The 20,532-nt window shown below is 42.5% G+C and overlaps 5 protein-coding genes and 1 non-coding gene across 6 annotated transcripts; 3 read left to right on the forward strand and 3 right to left on the reverse strand.

The window, feature by feature from the left end:
* Positions 1 to 1,118: 1,118 nt before the first annotated feature.
* SS1G_13254 (predicted protein) lies at positions 1,119 to 2,903 on the forward strand (the record flags this gene model as incomplete). Its single annotated transcript, XM_001585688.1, has 3 exons — positions 1,119 to 1,169; positions 1,302 to 2,462; positions 2,517 to 2,903. 3 exons carry the CDS (start codon positions 1,119 to 1,121, stop codon positions 2,901 to 2,903), a joined length of 1,599 nt encoding a protein of 532 aa, XP_001585738.1.
* A 2,784-nt stretch (positions 2,904 to 5,687) lies between these two features.
* Positions 5,688 to 8,739, reverse strand: SS1G_13255 (hypothetical protein; the record flags this gene model as incomplete). The annotated part of the gene is made up of 9 exons (XM_001585689.1): positions 5,688 to 5,912; positions 5,983 to 6,963; positions 7,022 to 7,472; positions 7,522 to 7,579; positions 7,629 to 7,765; positions 7,813 to 7,945; positions 8,094 to 8,195; positions 8,248 to 8,385; positions 8,439 to 8,739. 9 exons carry the CDS (start codon positions 8,737 to 8,739, stop codon positions 5,688 to 5,690), a joined length of 2,526 nt encoding a protein of 841 aa, XP_001585739.1.
* Positions 8,740 to 10,468: 1,729 nt separating this feature from the next.
* On the forward strand, positions 10,469 to 10,579 carry SS1G_14625. Its single transcript has one exon. It is a non-coding gene; the product is annotated as a tRNA-Met (tRNA).
* Positions 10,580 to 10,774: 195 nt separating this feature from the next.
* On the reverse strand, positions 10,775 to 11,138 carry SS1G_13256 (predicted protein; the record flags this gene model as incomplete). Its single annotated transcript, XM_001585690.1, has 2 exons — positions 10,775 to 10,836; positions 10,967 to 11,138. 2 exons carry the CDS (start codon positions 11,136 to 11,138, stop codon positions 10,775 to 10,777), a joined length of 234 nt encoding a protein of 77 aa, XP_001585740.1.
* Positions 11,139 to 13,424: 2,286 nt separating this feature from the next.
* Positions 13,425 to 15,217, reverse strand: SS1G_13257 (hypothetical protein; the record flags this gene model as incomplete). Its single annotated transcript, XM_001585691.1, has 3 exons — positions 13,425 to 14,789; positions 14,842 to 15,094; positions 15,204 to 15,217. 3 exons carry the CDS (start codon positions 15,215 to 15,217, stop codon positions 13,425 to 13,427), a joined length of 1,632 nt encoding a protein of 543 aa, XP_001585741.1.
* A 309-nt stretch (positions 15,218 to 15,526) lies between these two features.
* On the forward strand, positions 15,527 to 20,531 carry SS1G_13258 (hypothetical protein; the record flags this gene model as incomplete). Its single annotated transcript, XM_001585692.1, has 4 exons — positions 15,527 to 16,920; positions 16,971 to 17,589; positions 17,875 to 19,204; positions 19,279 to 20,531. The coding sequence occupies 4 exons, from the start codon at positions 15,527 to 15,529 to the stop codon at positions 20,529 to 20,531; spliced, it is 4,596 nt and encodes a 1,531-aa protein (XP_001585742.1).
* Between the last annotated feature and the right edge of the window lies 1 nt (position 20,532).

Here is a 20,532-nt window from a genome sequence, read left to right on the forward strand (position 1 = left end):
CTTGCGGCGCTTGCATAATGGTACTTCGGGGATTATGATAGAAGATTTGATTGTGTGATTGAGCAGCGGGAAAGATATGTAAAGATATCAAGTTGAAAATCTTAAATTCCATTTTAAGGTTGATCATGATGCATTTATCCCAGAGACACATCATCGAGGTCAGATTTGGAATACTAGAGATGCTTATTTGAGATGGCTGCAAGAAGAGAGACTTCGAGTACCTGAGCTCGGGGTGGAGGTCAATCAGCAAGCAAGAAGAATGTGGCGGCAGGCGAAGTGAATTCACGGGTTGGAAACACGTGGGATTCGGGGACAGGTATTTAACAGAGAACTTGGTATTTATGAGAACCCCCCGCGTGACCTCTAAACGCAGGCTCAAGGAGTGTGAGAAGGTCAACAAACGTACGGTAGACAGTGAAGCATAGGTCACGAGCCCTCCATTAGCTAATTCTATGACCTCCATTACATACGTTTGGCGCATGTTCACTATAAATGGTAAATGTCACCGTACACAATCATAAACATAGCAAATGAATATTCGCATTCACCATTTATTCCATACAGAGGAGTATAGTTTCAATAGGCCATTACAACGGTAGTTCTCAAGATTTCAGTCCTTCTCTACTGACCAATCTTTCTTTTCTTCATATTTATTTACTTCAGACAGCCAAACCCATCTTAATGATCTTTCTCCTAAAACAAGCGATACCAGTTATAAAGCAACAATAATGTTGAAACAAAAACAGTGAATCACCGCACAACCACCACTGCTATAGGTTATGGGCGGTACGGGACCTCCATTGTGCTTAGCGTTAGGTATTTGTTAATAATGATTGTATCGACCGTATCAAATGTTACGACACTTCAAACTGCCACTTATAACATGCGAACAGTTAAGGTGGCTGTACTGGCTAGATACCGTAGAGCAAACTGGTTCTCACACAACATAAGAGAAACTTCTCCCCCAAAAGTAATTCTGGCTCTCAACAACAATCTTTCCCAGCATTGATTGACCCTGGTAACCGGGAGAACCTACTTAATACTTCATAAATTTTCTTCACAACATCCATCGTGAGATTTATCACACTCTATCCCTTGAGGAATTACATATTGTCATCATGTCTACCACTATCAACCCAAATAACACATCCGCTGACAACGATGACGACGTGTGGTTTGATGCTCCTGAAGAGCTATTCGAGGATGCTTTAGAAAGTCATGATGTTGACATGATGCAGTGGAATGCATGTTAATCCCATGATCATCAGGATTGTATTTGTCTGTCGCTAATACTTCCCTAGGAGCTACACACATATGTCTCCAATCCAGAGAAGAACCATAACCCGGAGCTTCCAGCTATTGTCCTACAACAGAAGATTTCGGCTTTCTATTATCAAGAACAAACTCCTTTTGAAGAACATGATCCGAACCTCCAAGAACTTTTCAGAATCGAAGAAGCTCTCGGTAATCTACAGACTAATCATTCAAATGCTATCAAAGAGGAGGATAGGAAGTTCATTTCCATCCTTTCCCGATTCGATGAGGCTATTAACCAAGCATCTCGCCCCGAAAACCGTCGCACAGATGCAGATCTCAAAAAGGTCAGAATCTGGTATACCAGTAGATTGAATGAGATCACGAGGACCCAAGGACTTTTGGAGAGGGAATACATGGTCGAATTCAAGGGACTCGAAATGCAATTTATTGCTATTGAAAACAAATGGCATGCAAACCAAAAGTCACTAGCAGAGCATAGTGAAATAATTGCGGACCGTCTAGTAATGGAAGATCGTGTTCGCTGGGGCTTAAGAAAACAAAAACGACTCGAGAATCTTAACTATGGGATGCAGGATCTTTCCAATGAGCAGCAACTTAGGATTCAAGAGCTTGAACATGAGATTAAGAAATTACAACAGGAAAACTACAAACATTCGTTCATTACTCAACAGATCATCTTACAGGGAGAAGGGCAAATGATTGTTGAAGCAAGCAACATTTATGCACGTTATCAACAGATCTACCAACCTAACAGAGTTCAGGAATTTCAGGCTTACTCTGGGGAAGACGGGATTGTGATGATACCAAATGGCCAACAACAATGGGCCGACTACAACAGCTACCACAATGAAGTAGAATATGAAGGAGCAGAAGGCCGATTTTACGCTTTGTACTCACGGGATCAAAATAAGAGAGCATTCGCCGAGAAGAAATTTTCCCTGGATATTAAGAAGAGATTTTCAGATGAGGCAGAGCAGACAGCTAATCCATTGGTGGATAATTACGATTTTATTCAGAACTGGATGGTACCAATACCAAATCCCCTCGAGGTTATTCAAAATGGCTCCGCGGCCAACGAGATGTCTGAGGACAGTCATTCCAGAAAGCGTGCTTTCGGGGACTACACCGAGGATGAAGAAGCTGATGGACAGCACGGCAGAAAGCGACTTCGATCAATATCAGTGGTAAGTTCCCCAAATCCCTGATCATTAGAATTTTAGTGCTAATAAACAACAAAGATCTCCAGAAGTCCATCACCTCCATGTATGCTTGCCCAAACCGGCCAAGAAAACCCCAATGACAGTCAAAAGTCATGGGAGGAACCAGGATATCTTGGTCATGATGGAAATTACTATGGGCCTGACGGACAGCACATTTTCAATGACAAACAAGAAAATCCTGAATACGTTCCAGATCCGCCTGCTCAATCAAGTGACATTCAGCAAAGACTTATCTACATTGAAAGTAACAATGGCGGTCCACTTCTCCGTCGTAGCACCCCACCGCCAGAACCAAGACGCGTACGCCGTCTAGCTAAATTTGCGCCACGCGAAAAGGCACGAAAGCAATTACGTCCGGTTTGTCCGCAATGGAATACTCCTACTGCACTCTACTATCGGGCTTGAGATTCGCTGCATGAGAGTTGCTGAGTTTGAGTATGTCATTATGGCTACTAGATAGGCACGAAGTGGAGGGAGCTGGTGGCGGCTTTGGACATGATAGATATGGAGGTTTGTTTCATAAATATGGTTAAGGTTTTGAGAAAAGGCATGGAATATTATGACGGTGTTCATTTGCTAGGGAATAGGAATTGTGGTGGTATGAATGAAGGATGATGGACTGGACAGGGTTACGGTTGCTTTGATTTTGCAGTGGTCATGTTATATGGAGACGTGGTATTCCTTTCCATTTAGGTTTTTCCTTTTTAAATTTCCTATTCTCTATCTGTTTCGGTTTTCACAGTGGTAGGAACATTCATGTATCTACATAGCATTAGTGAGGAAAGAACTACCTTATAATGTCATAAAATATTTCAATGATTCTCTTGCTAGTTTTCTTCCTTGAAAAGTAATTATTCCCCTTGACATCGCCATCAGCCACGGTCGTTTTTGGTAAAAAATATATATTACATTATAATATTTCTGTATCGATAGTGTACACAGCACAATCTACTGAATCTTTATATGGGTTAACAGGAAAAAATAAGAAGAAGAAAAAAAGCCAATGTACGTATTCCGAGTTATACAATCGCTGCATCAATTGAGCCGTCCAAACATGATATTCGGTGTCTTTTCACTGCACTTACTACATTTAGCCCCATCAAGATGACTTCTAATAAATCTTCACCACACCTGTGATATGAATATTCATGAGCAGAAGCGAATATCATGCTAACTGTATAACCCTAGTTATCTCTCCGACTCCATCAAAATGGAACCAGCCGCCCTACTTGAGAATGGCAACGAGACGCATCTATGTTACTCTGTCCCCACACTGCCTGAGAGGCTATTATCAGCTTTATCAAATCTCAAGTCCGTTTTGAAAAGCTTTAGCGTCATCTTCAAACCTCAGAACTTCCTAAAACTTTTTTCCCTATTCATAAACTTCCTCAAGTTACTTTATCCCGATTTCCTCATCAAAGTTCTCCTCATTTTAAGCCTTCCTATATTAGCCCTGTTTATTTTCTTCTGTTATCTTTACCACCGGTCCATAACAGGCGTTGGCCTAGGATGCAGATTCCACTTACCCAGACCAGCCAACAGTATCAAAAATTATAATCAAATTGATTCGGGTTTTCGCCTCTTAGAAGGCACAATCTTCATTTCACTCTGGGATGGTGGGCCTTTTGATAGAGATGCTATGGAACAGAACTTGGTTGTAAAATCCAGTAGGGTTATGAGGGGCAACGACTTGAAGACGAAGCTGGGCCCTGGGGGAAATACAAAGATACGGATTTTTGATGCTGGATTTATTGCCAGCTTCAAACGAGTAGTATCGAAACCACTTTCTTCTGCCAGGCTAATTGCAGAAGCACTGCGTAATGGTGTCTCATGGAGATTAAAGGTACTGCATATCACATGGACACGGGTAAAAGAGGCCGTGTGTAGTAGTGTCGAATCGAGACTGGAGGCATTATGTACTGGTATCAAATCGATACTAAAAGCATTTTTCACTGGTGCCACACGGTATTTAATCACACTAATTGTAGATTCACTACTCCAGGCCTACCTATCCTTGAGGTTGCTCCAAGCTCTGTGTATCTGGACCTATAAAGAACAAAATATAACCCTCAGATGGTACGTCGAAGGATGGTGTGCTGCATTCAGGTCGATCCGCAAAATTATTAGTACAAGATACGGAGATCTAGCACTACGTCCTCGAATCACCAGAAAATACATCCAATGTCGCAGAAAGATAGGAAGAAAACTAGCATCTGCATCCAGTTCTCTAAGGAGCATTATTAATTCTACCATCTGGATCATTACTCTCTGTTACCAGAATCGTACGGCGATTATCATGTTTCTTCCCACCTGCATAGGGATGTTATTACTATGGGGAATGCAAGCATCTAAACACATGGGAAGATTTCTCCTCTTCGACAGGGTTGGACAATTTATCGCTTCTCTTTTGGTGGTGATGATCGGATTATTGATATGGTACCGGATAAATCCATTAAATTGGTTTCAGTTACCTGGACCGCAGTCTTATGTGGATACCAGGAAGTTTCGTCCAAAAGCTTCAATGGAGTTTTTGAGACCGCCGCGGAGAAGGGAGAATAGAGTGAGGAATGAGAGGTGAGGTGATGATGAGGAAGGGTGAGGTGAACAAGAGCAGGATTGGAAGCGGAGAATGGATAGTGTTGTTGGGTTAATTTTTTGGGGGGTTACCTGGTATAGGTCAGCGAGTATTGTGATAGGGTTAGTCTAGGGTCATGGTCTCATGGCTTATTTCTTGAGATTGGTTGGTATCAATAATAGGTGTTAGAGCGAGATATGCGAAATGAGAACAGCGTTGAATATTTTCTGAAAATGCATCTTTATACCACCACAGACTTTCCCATGATCATTTCCACTTTCCACTCAAAAAGCACCATAAAATAAAGATATGAGCTCCACTTGAAGCATGAAGCACAAAGCCCAAGCTATTTTGTTCATCGTGAAGAGGACCTCACTGGTTAATATGAAATTCTGAATGTTCCATATCGGTATGAGAATTTATCAGATAATATTTCAATATCATCTTGCCCATTTTACCCGTATCCAATTTTGTTTTAAAATATGACCTAAACTAAAAGACCTCACTAACCGAGTACCACACATACCGCATCAACCCCATTATGAGCCACATGCATCCAAGCAGGAAGCAATCCCAATACCCCATTATCCTATACCAATACCTGGCAAACGCTACTACAGCAAAGTCCCACTCAAAACCAAATACCTACTCGAACTACCCACATACACCGTCTTGGGATACTCAGTAATAACCCAATTTTGAGTTACCGGATCCCAATTACTGATATCGCGTCTGGTGATTTCGTATTTGAAGGTATCGGATTCGTGGGGTTCGAGCTCCATGTCGTCGAAGCCTCGGAGGACGATTTTGGGGTCGGTGGGACCGCCGAGGGATATGTACTGTTTATGTGTGGTTAGCGTGGGGTTTGGTGACGGTGGGAGAAATTGGGGGAAGAAAGGAGCGACTTACAAGTTGAGGAATTTCTGTTCCAGGTATCTTACCGGTGTTGGTAATTTTGGCAGTTACGGTGTAAAGCACATCATACAAGCCCGGATTACCACCTGGTTCACCACCAGCTGCGAGGAGTGGTTGTGGTGAGCTATCTGTTGAGTGTAGAGGGAGTTCAACACTTTGATTTGCGACCAATGGGCCCTCAAGATATGGATAGATGTAACCAGGAACTTTATGGAATCCTGGCGGGAACTGCGCTGCCGATGCATTATAGTTGATTGTACCGAATGTTGGAGCAGATAATGTTCTACCTCGTGTTGGCTTATAAGTAGAAGCGTGATGAGGTTGGATGTGCAGATTAGAGTATGAGAATGTGGTGTATGAGAGGCCGAAACCGAATTCGTAGGATGGCTCAATATTTGCGGCGTCGAAGTGACGGTAATCAACAAATACACCCTCTTTAAAATTCAATTGGGGATCTGGAGTGGAGATGGTATATTCGACGTCTGTTCCGTAATCTTCGCGAGTTTTTCCCCATGTGAAGACAGATTTTGCTTGTGGATTTACTTCACCGTATAAGACGTCCGTGAGAGAATTTCCGGATTCTTGACCAGGTAAACCGGCCCAAAGAATGGCGGTTACATTGGGGTGATTCTTGTATGCTTCAACAATCACGGGTCCGATCGTGTGAAGGACAACCACTGTGTTTTCGTGGATAGATGCAACATAATCAATAAGAGCATCTCCATTACCCCATAAGGTCAGATTGTTTCGGTCTCCGTGATTTCCATCGACGGTAATAAAAGCTTCTCCGCCGTTAGCGTTGGCGAATACTATTGCAACAGAAGCTCCTTTTACTGCTTCGGCGACAGCAGCAAAGTTATAATTGTTGCTGACATTCCTGACAGTTGTTTGACCATAACCTTCTGCTGCTTTTGCTTTCAATGCTGTAACGGGAGATATTAAATACGGAAAGTTTGCGGTACCGGAACCCCAGCCCTAAAAATGAGCACTGGTTAACAAGTTCCATAAGTACCTGGTCAAAGGTGATACATACCATAGCAAGTGTGCCAATATTGCAACCACGATCTCCACAGGCATTTGGGCCACCCGGGTTATCATGGGCGTCTTCTCCGATAATTGCTATGCTCTTCGGATTACGCAATGGTAATGCACCTTTTGTGTTCTTCAAGAGAACGGTCGATTTGGCACCAATTTCTCGGATTAGCGAGGCATGATCATCTTGGACATTGACATGTTCGTTAATTTGTGTAAAGCCTTCGTTCGCAAGTGGATGCTGGTAGCCGTATGTGCTAAGATTCCATGAATTGAAGTTTACTGGAACCTTAGCAGTATCTCTGCCAACCTTGTAGTATGCTGACATGATGCGAACAACCATGTCATCAAGGCGCCATTGAGGGATTGTGCCATTAAGGACAGCATTGGTGAGCCAAGTGCCCCAATATGTGTTACCTGAAGCAAGGTTTTGATCTCCAGCCATGGTCATACTGACAAACAGTTAGTTTAGGTTATTCTTTTGAAATATGTAAAGCTTACTCAAGTCCACCCAATGCACTGGCAATGCCATTATGCTGTGCCCACCAATCACTCACGACTATCGAGTGAAGTTAGCATTAAATTCATAATTAGGTCAAAATACATACCAAAACCTTGAAAGTCTAATTCATTTTTCAATAAGTAATTGAGGGTCCAGGAATTCTCGGATCCATAAGTTTGATTAATACGATTGTACGAGCACATGACTGCACCGGCTCCAGCTCTGACGGCATCGGCAAATGGCCTACAAAATTATTAGCAAATTTCGGCGACAAGGTACGTGTCACTCACCATAAGTAAAGTTCGTGCATTGTCTTGTCGTCCAAATTTGCAGAGTATGCAGCGTTTGAGTTACCAGGTTCTCTGAAATGCTCTTGTTCATTCATGATAAAATGCTTTGCACAAGCGATGACTCCAGCATCCTCTATGAAGCCAAGCAGTTAGCAGTTATTTTGATGGAACTATTAACATATACAAGTTTTTTTTTTATCGTGAAACAAGATATGCTGAGATGATGTGATAACTTTGAACGTGGCAAAAAGAGAGAAAGGATAAAAGAAGGATAGTCTTACGAATTCCTTCAATTGTTGCCATCATTCCAATTCCTGTAAGAACGGGATCTGGACTGAAACCTTCCCAGTTTCTTCCACCTGCCGGTGCTCTTCCGAGGGGGCCTAGTCCAAATTAATTAACATCAAAACCTAGTGAAATATAGGATATAAATACCTGCTACAGGACCCAATTGAACATCTATACCCTTTCCTCGATGCTCCTTTCCCATAGCAATACCTCGAGCGTTCATTAAATCATAACTCCATGTTGCAGCAGCATTCATTCCCGAAGGGAAAGCAGAATTGTAATCAGCTAATCATCATCCGTCAGTTATAATAAAGTCTCTGGCATAAATGAGAACTTACTGAATCGAATACCGAGAGGAGAATCTTGTAAACAAAGTCCCGGAAAATTAAGTCGAGGGATTGCACCAGTATTTCCCACACAAGCTTCGCCTTCCCAACCAACACCGGTGGTCAAGTTGACTTTCTCAAGAAGGGTAAGCTGGCTTACGAATCTCTTTGCTTTAGCATATGCCTCTGCCCAATCTCCATTGCCATTCATCCATGGAGATGGATAACTGGGAGGAGTTAAGTCTCCATCATTCTGAGCAAAGGTAGAAGTTGCAAAGATCGCAACTGATACAATTAACAATGAAGACCTCATTATTGTAGTAATTGCTTGAGAGCTACTGAGGATGAAAGAGGGAGAAAGGAAAAAATTGTTGGGGTTTCAAATTCTGGGGAAATGGCGGGGATTTGTAGTGAATTTTGAGGGTAATTGCGATGGCTTTGGTGAATCGTGAGGGTAATAAAAAAAGTCTCCTCTGCATATGAACCATATTGTAATTGGACTTTCGTGCATCGTGGTAATTTCACACGGCATTATGCATATTCCTTGGCTTACCCAGACCAGCTATAGCTTCATGTGCATACTGTAGGGAAATTGGAGAGCTACAAACGCTAAATTCATTTAGCTTTCCCCAGATTGTTATGTAAAGCTAAAACCCTGGTATTTACCAGGCCCAAAAGTCTGGGTTTCCTGGGGTTTGGCTCTGAGGCTAGATTTTACTTTGGTTCCGTCCATCTGAATGGTTCAACGGATGAACTTGTTCCCAAGCTGCACCAAGGTCCAACAGAAACACTCGATTTTGAATTATAATCGGTCCGACATTATGATCGATCAACACTTGGGACGGTTTGTTACCATACTGAGGTATCATGATTCCGGAATAATGAATCGCTTTCCCCTCACTTGGCGGGGTATCCGACGGTCATTTGTGATTGTGCATCCAATGCATCCAATGTATGCATAGGTGAGATCGGGTAAAGTACCCAGAAGTATGGTTGGTCATTTTATTTGATCCCATGTCAGGTAATCCTGTGATCATCACGAGAAGTTGAGACTCCTGGAAGCTTTTCCATGTCATGAATGTTGAGGCCAAAAAAAGGAATTCGAAGCGGCGCACCGAGTTGTTTGGAAATGAAATGATAGAAATGTGCAACCGACATTGAGCCGATTCGAATCAAATCTCTTGCCAAGACAAGAAACACGTGAATGATACCAAAAGCAGCATGCCGCATCAATCTTTTCGTTCCATGAAGGCTCGGAACATCATTAAAGATGCATTCTCGTTTCTACCAACCAGAATATCAAAATCTAGTCACGTCCATGGATTTGACTTTAGTACCTGGAAAAATTGACTTTGTAGCAAATCATATTAGACTATTCAGTACTGGTGGTATTCTTGCCTCCAAAATGAAATGTCCGAGGTTGTTCGCTTAGTGATGTAAATGAAGGGTAAAAAATGTTTTCAGCTTTCAATATTTCATTAAATAACGCCTTCATATTGCTTTTTGAGAAATGTTGTATCATTTTGAAGCTGTGTATATCATATGTAAGCCTTCCAGATAGTATACTAGGACGTGTCCTTTCACGGACAGTATTGTCAAGTGAAATTGAGATACTTTTGAAGTTCTTCATTTTGAAGCTAATTCGATGTTTGTGGGGCAGAGAAGCTATACCTATTATAGATTCTTGACCTCCGCTTCCATTCAACGGTTCAGGGCTTGGAAATTCATGACATCGGATCATTCCACAAACCTTTTGGCTCTCTGGTGAGTCTAATATGAGGATGTAAGAATGCCAACATTCTAGGCATCAGGGAGACCAAAAACCGGCCTCGAAAGTGATTGGTGAACATAAGATCTCACAATTAGCCAAACTGATTGTCTCAGGTGGAGACATACATGCGGAGCAATGCCCGCCGGTTTGTAACCCGACTCATGCAAGTGTAGCGAGCTAAAATAAGCAAACAAGAAAACTCTTCACACCCCACCATGTCTAATTTATATTATTAAATAGGAGACACATAAGCACATAAATTCAATAGCAAGTCTTCGTGGCTCAGTTGGTTAGAGCGTTGGTCTCATATTACTATATGAGGTGGTTGATAACAACTACTTTAGCCATCCAAAGGTCGTGAGTTCGAGTCTCACCGAGGACAATTGAACTTCTTTTTGCTTCAATATCTTGCCCAGATATTGTATTTTATTTTTGAACCTTGATCACCTCTGGTGTTTCAAACAATAAATAGTGTTTGTTGTTATTGTTGTTTATCTGCTTTTGCCCCACCACTGACTGAAGTTTGTTTTATGAGCAGTGTTCATCTTTGCGGCGAGTGAATGAGCGATTTCGTGTATCAGTCATTCACTCGTGTATCGAAATCGCAGCTATCGGCAAGTCTATCTGCGGACAAACTGACTACACAGAGTTGTAGCAATTGTAACTAGCTGGGGAGGCAATTGTTGTCGTTCGAGGCGAGAATAGGCTCAGGAGCTTTGATTCTTCACAACGATCTATCCAGATAATGCCGACCAAAGAGAATGCAAACATGAAATCTTCTCCGCGATGCAAGGAATTTCGAACAATCGACTTCGGTAGCTCAAATAAGTGTATTTAATCGCCTCATCTCCCCACCACCCAAGCGAAGACGGGTCTTCCTTCACGTCTTCATACACCTTTACACCTTTACACCTCATCTCTACCACATTCTTTTCAGTCATCTGAAATGTTTAACTTGACATCTTATTTTCAAAGCCATGTTAAAAAATCGGGGGTCAAAGCAGTCAAATATACAAATGAATGGAAAAATTCGATGTCATATCCCAACAAACTCACTTTTACAAACACTAGGTTTCTATATGAATCCACCACATGCGACTTTGGACAGCAACATTTTTTTATGCCACAAAAGTTGGAAAAATGAAAGCCATAACTGTGATTACATAAATACATTCTCTCTAAGATGGCAGAGCATTCTCAATACAGGTCCAACTTCCTACTGTAAGGTGCTAGTTATCAAGGTATAGCGGTCTCTTTCAGCCAATCTTTTACTGCTCTTGAGGTTTTTTCACATCACATATCTTAGTTGGTGAGAAGTTAATTGAATAATTATTCTTAAACTTTAATTGCATGTCTGAATTGACTAGAGTCAATTAGACGGCTTCACTGGAAACTTGTATTGCACGTCTGAGTTAGGTGGAATCCAATGAGATGGACGATTCTCTACATTTGTTGCAAGTTTGAGTTGTTTAGAAGTCAATTAGCTGGATTCTCTCGAAATATCACACGAGTATCATTGCAACAGAACCAGGTACAAGGCATTGATTTTTGTTTTTGCTGTGCATCCAGGGCATGGCCGCATGGGAAAGGGAACTAGATTGCTGCTTCTTCTAATTGTCGCTCTACACGAGCTTGAATGGAACGCAGTCTACTTTCTGCGGGGAAATGGAACTCGATTCCGGATTTGTCTCTTGCAATTGAGTATAGTTACCGCGAGCACTAAGACCCAAGCTTGCCACATTGAGATATCTGTAACGGTAGCAAGTGATCTACTGTACAGAAGGAGTGTATGTCACTAGTTTCGGAAGTGAATATATCCTCACTGGTTTCCTCATGATTTAGATATGGTTAACGATGAATTATTAAATCTCTCCATTCATCTGATTATCATTTACAAAGAAGACATAAATCTAAACCTCACATTTAACCAGTAATTCTACTACTCCACTGAACTTTTCCCTTGTCTTAATTCCTCCCTAACACATCCCCATCTTCTCCAACATCCATCATCTCCACTAAAGTCCTAAACACCATCTACACTCTACCAATTCCATATATCGGCATCAACATCGCGTCCTCCGTCATCTCAAGGAACCCCATGAGCCACCATCCACCATCTCCCCTCAACCCCCTGCCAAACCTCTCTCCAGCACTAAAAAGGGACACAAGAACCTACGGCCCCTACTTCCTCTTCACAACCGTCTCCTTACTTTACATACCCCGCTTTATCTAGCTATTTATAGTTGGAATCTCTTATTCAATCTCAATTCCGACCATTTATATCTAAAAACAAAAGCAAAAACAAAAACGCAAATCCAAAATTCCTACAACATGCTTCCAAAAGCCAGCAGAAAATATGATGGTGGGAGATTGAGGAGATAAAAGAGGAAAATGAAAATGAATGGGTTTTGAAGTTATTGGATGGGATGAAATTGGGCTGGGACTCGAGAGAGGATGGAAATGGATATGTAGACGGAGATAGAGGTTTGGAGGAGGGATTCAAATTTATGTTTATACAGTAATGCGAGGTGATTAGATGGCGCGGACATGAAGGAGGGGAAGCGGGGAAGGGAGATATTTATTTGCAGATGGGGATTTTTTAGGGGTTAATCAAGGGAACTGCGTATCTTAGATGGTGGGAGAGGATTTTTGATTTAGTATTTATAGATTTCTGAGTGGTTATATATATGTGTGTGTATATGTATGTATATATTAATTAATATACTAGGAACATTATATATAAAATGATTTAAATGGAAGGAAAGAACTTGATCCGTTATGTAATTATTGGATAATTATCATGTACAAGGAAGGTGGTCTAGGGATTAGGGGGAGGACAAGAAGAGGTATGGAGGAGTATAGATGAGAGTGATGCGCTATATAACTCCTAATATCAAGATGAAGAACGATGGAAGAACCAGATTGGACTGCTATTCTAAGGAATATAAGTTGGCGATTATTGAATAATGGCCATAAGATTATCATATCTATCTATCAATATCTCATGGATTATGAAAATGAAAAGTTGTTTCTTCCCCAACGCCACTTATGCATACCTAACCATGCAGCCATTTATGCTGTCGCCGTGAAACTATGTAAGAAGCTGAAAATTTTGTCATCCATCCATAACGAAAAGATATAAAGGTCCATGGGGTGATTTAAAAACATGCAAAACTCCACAACTATGCATGCACCCAACCCTATGGTATCAAAAATGTGAATAAAGATTAAAGGGAAAAATCAAACTCCTTAAAAGCCGCCTTGAAAGCCTCCGCATCACTTTTCTCCTCATCCTCCGTCTGAGCACAATCTCTCCACTGAATTCTCTTCTCCAAACTTAACAATTTAGCTAGAACCGTTCTACCGAACTGGAGGTTGAAGCGCACATTCCAATCAAATGGCATTGTAATGCATTTTGACGTTCCTTTTAGATTTTCTTCGCTAGGAGGCGTCCAAATCCAAACACGGAAAAAATCGCCATCATTCTGACCGATTTCTGGATCTCTGACCTCGAAAGGAGGATATTTGAGGTTTTCAGCTTCAACGCGGAAGGCCGCTTCGACGAGACCCTTCTGAATGGTTTCAGTAGGCATGGGAATCAATTGCCAATGTGTATGGACGCCGTTCCCTTTGCTGATTTCGTAGGTGACAGCACCCAATTTGTTTTCACTGCGTTGCGCAATCATATTCTGTAGAGCCTCTTTGTATTTGACCATTTCATCGTAAGTTCTTTGTTTAGAATCCTCCTCTGGTACTAAGGCCAATGTAGGAGAGTGTTCAAGTGGAATAATTAGGGCATGTGCTGGAAAGTCAATACCCAATGAAGCATTAGTAGTAGCTGTGGTTAAAGGACCTTTCGCAATTGTCAAATATGCTTCATTGCCGATGGACGCGATAAGATGAGTAGCCAAATTTGGATTCGAGAGGCAGAAGAAACATTCACCAGGTCCTGGAGGTGGTTGCCTTTGACCTCTACGTCCTCGGCCACGTTTATAATCATTCCCTCCATACCTAGAATAAGGTTCCGGCTCGAGGGCTCCTCGTTTCCTCTCGTTGGGTCGAGCTACAAATGGCGATGCCGTGGTACCAGCGGGTAATGGGGCTAGGGGATCAACTGTCGCTTGTAACGAAAATGCATATAAAGCCTTCTGTTTCTTTGAATTGCCATGAGGCGCCAAAGATATGAATCGGGTGAGAGGCCGAAAGTCAGGAGCATCTGGAGTTGGGGCATGAAAGAAAGGTTCTCGCTCATAAAAATAATCTGGGGACACAGAAAAGTGATAACGAGGTTTCAGAGCTGCGCATAGATCTGCGATATGATCGCCGGCGGTGGGCTCCTGCGAATCATCGGGAATTGGTATTTTTGAGCCTGTTCGAACGGATTTGGGCCAACACGTCGTCAGAAGAATATCCGCCGTGTCCGCTCCGTGGAGAGCCTTCGCATCCCCAACAGTGTGGAAAGGTAGATACGATTCATTAGATAAGCCTCCAATTATGTTTTCGTCGAGTCGCCCGCCGAGCGTAACTACTTTGATTCCTTCTGAAGTCTTTGTGGTACTTCTTTTTGCAAGATAATGCAGATTTGGACATATCTAAGACAATGAGTAACGAATTTTGTGGCCATTGAGGAGAAATTCTACACACCTCCTCATCTTTTTCAATCTTTTCAATAATTCTTTTCGGCAGAGGCGACGATCCAACGGTGAAGTATGTAGGTAATGGTATAGGAATCTTTCCTGAAATCAGGTCTGTAACTGTGTCGTCGGCTTCTGTGTCTTCAGCTGCAGCGAAAAGGTTTCCGGCCACAATAGCGAGAGCAAAATTATTCTTGAGTTGCAAAGATGTTAACTTGGTAAAAGCATTTCGTATATGTCCATTCACGTCGCCGAGAACAATTCTGTCGATGGATTAGTTAGAATACAAAGTGAAACATGCTGTATGCGATCATGGCTGACAAGCTCAAAGATCAGGTATTACCCATTGGTATTATCAGATAGAATACTTACATCTTGGATGCCATTTTGACCTTAAATAATTCGAGTCGTGCAGAGCCAAAGGCTGTTGTGAAGCTCAAGTAGAGTAGTAAAGATGATATTAATATTTACTTTCAGAGATCTTTTGCGAACGCGATTTGATTTTCGATAAGAAAGCTCGAAAGCTCATATCTTAGCGTCAAGCTAATGTAAAAGCGGCAAAGTGGGATCTTCTGCCGGGCGGTCAACCAATTTGAAGTAAAAAAATTAAAAGTTTCCATCCTTTCGCGAATATTGATGCTGATATCCAGAGTTTGTAGCGGATATCGTAGACTTTGGGACGACTTAACTCTACGATGCCTGTCACAACTTCCGGAAGGATAATTAAGACCCGTAAGGGTAAGAAGGGTACTGCCCATCAGAAAAATCATCGATGGGAATCTTTTACTACGAAAATATCAAAATTAAACTCCCTCGACCCATTACGAAGAGTTCGTCGACATGACCTCGATGCCGAAGATACTTCTGCGACTACATCCTATTTCAAAGCCGGTCTGGAGAAATGGACCGAACTCAATTTATCATCTGGATTCATTTCCTTCGCAGAGGAGGTACTCCCGCTATGCGACAGTTTACCGCAGATTCTACATTTCGAGGACAAGATTATGGGCCTCTTCGTTAAATACATGGAAGGAAAGCAAAGGGAATCATTGGAGCCATTGTTAGAGTTAATTACAGATTTTGCGCATGATCTGGGACCTCGATTCGAAAAGCACTACGCAAAAGCACTGGAATTGGTTACATCGATAGCAGGAACCCCTCAGGATGTCGCTGTTATTGAATGGAGCTTTACATGCCTAGCATTTCTGTTCAAATATTTGTCGAAACTTATTGTACCAGATTTACGCCCTACATACGATTTAATGGCACCATTACTTGGAAAACATCGTCAACCTCCACATATTGCCCGTTTCGCAGCAGAGGCCATGAGTTTTCTCATCAAAAAAGCTGGCGCACCGGCTCACAGAGAGAAGGTCCTTCCATTGATCGTGCGACACGCGAAATTGGATCTCTTGAGTATCGCAGACACCAAACAATTTGGCCTCTACTATCATGGAATAATGACCTTGTTCGCCGAGGCTATGAAGGGTAACGGACTAACCGTACATACGTCTGGTCCAGCGATCTTCAAGTCACTTTTCCTAGCAATCGAAGAGAGTGATTTTGGGGAAAAGGAAGCTTCGCCATGGGTAGATGTTATATGTGGTGTACTCACTAGTATTGTGCATCATACCACTCCGGAGACTTTCAAGGAGATCCTAGAATTAGTATTGGAAGAGGCAAATACTCTTACCGATTCCTTTACGCAGTCAAAGACGATGTATAGTTTCAACAAACTCCTACTCTCAGCCCGGACAATAGGGATTGTGGCTGGTGTTCGACGAGCTTCACGAGTTCAGAATTGGCCAGCCTTGTTACAGGCATTATCTAATATTTTGAAAGCAGTTTCTAGGAACGCATCCTTAGTCGCGGCCGATGACAAACATTTAGATCTTTGGAAATACCTCATTGAGAGTGCAGCAATTGCTCTAACATATTCTCCAATGGACTCCACAATTCCTTTAATTTCTCCTTTCATGGATGCCCTTACCAAGGACCCTTTGGCAAAATGGTTCTTGACATTCTGCTCATACTTGTCGCAAGGAGAGCCTGAGCGCTTCCGAACTATTGCGTTACCTTACTTTCAAAGGTTGGTTTAACTCATTCATATATCTACATCGCATGCTAACCAAACCTTAGATTTATTGTTACACATTGGTCTGATGCTGAAAACGGAGATACCTTGTGTGTGTTATTACCGAAGATGGTAGCATCAGGGGTACTACCGAGTCGATATGGAAAGGATGCATTTTCACTACCTCAATCTTGGCAGGACCAGATTGTCAGTAAATTCGAACGGCTGGAATTACAACCTTTCCCTGAACAAGTGTCAACAGCTACTTATAATCGCAGTCCCAAAACATGGCATGATCGATGCTTACCTAAATATAATGCTCTGTTAGAAATTTTAGAGTGCACTGCTGTACACCCATCAACAAACGCAAGAATTGCAGAAATTCTACTCCGCAAACTCAAACTTGCGCTCAGGCCATCTTCTTCACTTGCGCCCGAGGAAGCTCATTTCATTGTTGGTCGAGGTTTCAGTTCCTTCTCTCGTATGACCAGAGGAGCTGGTGAGGTTGACAGGGCATTGGAGCCATTACTACGTGCAGCAGCTCCTCGGTATGCTCGATTGCCAAATTTCTTAGAAGCACTGCTAGGTTACAAAGCAAGCCTCAAATTGTCCCCTACACCTGATGAGGGGAAATCGAACGAGGAAGAGGATACGAGCGATTCAGAAGCTGAATTTGACCTACTGGTACGATCTCTAGTGGAGAATCTCTCATCCGAATCTAGCGAATTACGCCTTCTTTCTCTACGACTCCTGGAACATATTCATGACAGTGATCATGGTGTATCTTCGGAAGCAATTACACTCATGATTATGATCGAGCAAACCCCCTTGGATCTCCAATCTGCTCGTTCCGCTTCTATGCATATCCGAAAACTGGCTTCAATCTATACTTCACAAATGGCGATACCTTGGATGAAATATGCTATACCATCATTCTGTTTTGGTATGCTTACTGTGAAGATGGCGCAGATTTGGGAAGATACGAGTGCTGCTCTAAAACAGATCGCTGAATCCAAAGTCGGTGAGGAAGCAGTTGCAGTCTTGACATTCAAATGGTTGGAGACACCATCAGTCAAATGGAGTGGGCCTCCAGCCCCCATAGAGAGAGATCAAAACAATGGGTTAACTGACTTTGAATGCTCAAATCTCAATAATCTAGACAAACTTGCAACAGAGACAGACTTGGAAGTCCGCAATGCTCGTGATACTATGCTTCAAAAATTTGAGGTCGCTCAACAATTGGTTGACGCACAGCCCAGCGCTGCTAGATCTCAAGCGCTACGTGTTCTGTCTGCAGTTCCTATGATTGGAGAAAGACGATCTCGACAACTAATTCCAATGTTTCTTTCTTGGGCCAGCAAAACCTCCGAAGAGGCTGACCAGACAAATGAGGAGGATGAAGCAGTTGTGAGTGATTGGACAAGGAAGGACCAGAAGGCTCTCTTGGATGTATTGGGCCTGTTTGTCAATCCAAGATCCATTTTCAAGGCAGATGAGGTTCACGAAGCACTTTTGGGATTATTGGCGAATGGTGACATTGAAACCCAGAAGTCTGCTCTGAAGGCCGTCTTGACATGGAAAAACAAGAGCGTCAAACCCTATCAGGAAAATCTCTTGAATTTGCTCGATGAAGCTCGGTTTAAGGATGAGATTACTATTCTTCTTCAAGGTCAAACCTTAGTTCAACCAGAACATCGAGAAGCCCTTATGCCAATCCTTCTCAGATTGCTATATGGACGCACGATTTCTCGGAAGGGTGCTGCAAGTGGAAAGCAAGGTATGGAGGCAAGAAGGTTGACAGTGTTAAGAAATCTGAGTGTTGAAGATGTTGGAGGATTTTTAGATATTGCCCTTGGTGATTTGAAAGATATGGATCTAGTCAAGGACGGAGCTATTCAAATGTCGGTCTTTGAGAAGGAGTTGCTGGGTGCAAGGAAGCAAGTTGGTTTCACAAACATGATGGAAGCAGTGCTTAAGGAATTAGCCACCAAGGTTGCTCCTTTGACCCGGAAATTACTGGAAGCAGTGTTGTACTGTTTGGTAATCGCTTCGCGCCAACTACAGGATGACTCAACTGAAGAAAAGGAAGAGGAAGAAGAGAACAGCAAGACCTCCTTGTTCAAAGTTGTTCGACAGACTGGATTGAAGTGTCTCATACTCCTGTTCAATAACTCGGTAGACTTTGACTGGTCTCCATATGTAGATCTCATTGTGACCGAATTGTCCAACCAAGACTCGATAATTTACCAATCGAAACTGCGCAGGGTGTTTCCGGTCTCCTCCGATTGTTTTCTGCCTGGTCAGCCTCGATGAAGACTGTTTTGCTCCTCGGTAGCCACAGCCAAATCTTACCAAAGGTAGCAGAATGTTTAGCACCTTCAAAATCCAAGGATGAAGTCAAACTTTTCGCTCTTTCCATCATCCGGGGTGTCGTCAAGTGTGCACAAGATGAAGCAGTAGGAGACAAGGAAACCATAAAGCAACAGCTTTTAACACCGAATATGGATCATTTCCTTATTCAAATAGGTGGTATTCTTCGTACCCATAACGATATGAGCAAAGATTTGCTCGAAGGTTGTGTTGAAACTGTCTCTGAGTTAGCACCTTTCGTCTCAAACTCGACACAAGGCCGCAACTTGGTTGATGTATCAGTTTTCTTACTCGATCAGCCCTCGCGAAGAGTGACTCCCAAGACTAAAGCCGGTTTGCTTTTAGTTTTGGAACACTTTGTACCTCTCTACGATCTCCAAAATGATGTGGACCTTCAGGATCGAGTTTACCATACTGTGACTTCCCTCTTTGGTTTTTTCAAAGACAAGGTTAGCAGAGAAGTATTATCACGAGTGCTGTTAGTGTACTCAGACAAAGATCCTGTTTTGAAGGAAGTGGCAGCATTGTGTTCAGATCTCAATTCTTTTGCTGAAGGACGACTTGACGAACCAGATTACGATCGCCGACTGAAGGCTTTCAATGCCATCAACGCCAAGAGAGATATTGACTTCGATTCGCATCAATGGACTCCTTTACTTTTCAACATGCTCTTCTATATCAAGCATGACGAAGAATTTGGTATTCTGTCATCGAATTCTTCAGATGGAGTATGTCGATTTATCGAAGCAGCTAAAGATGCGAAGCAAACTTCAGAGTTTCCAGCTTTCCAAAACATGCTTTCCACGATCTTAATTCCAGCCCTTTTCGCCGGTGTCCGTGAACCTTCTGAAATTATTCGTCGCGAATACATGAAAGTTATGGCGCATTTGATCCGCAACTTTTCGGATTGGTCTGAAGTGAGCGATATGCACAGTCTCTTGGCGGGCGAAGATGAGGTAGAATCTTCATTCTTTAATAATATCATTGCTGCAGGTAAAGGTCGTCAGTCCAGCGCTTTAGGGCTACTTTCCTCAGCCGCGGAGAAGGGAGAGTTAAGCAGCAAAAATGTCAGCCATTTCTTCATTCCTCTCATCGAGCATTTCATTTTCGATAGAGCGGAGGGCAACGATGCACATAATCTTGCCGCCGAAGCTACGACTACCGTTGGAATTCTCGCTGGTTCGCTGGAGTGGCAACAATACCGTGCCACTGCTGAACGCGGTTCATTGGATATGTTCAAGCCAAACCTGATCTAGA

Source organism: Sclerotinia sclerotiorum, genomic scaffold (genome assembly GCF_000146945.2).
Source record: "Sclerotinia sclerotiorum 1980 UF-70 scaffold_24 genomic scaffold, whole genome shotgun sequence".
Classification (NCBI taxonomy): Eukaryota; Fungi; Ascomycota; class Leotiomycetes; order Helotiales; family Sclerotiniaceae; genus Sclerotinia; species Sclerotinia sclerotiorum.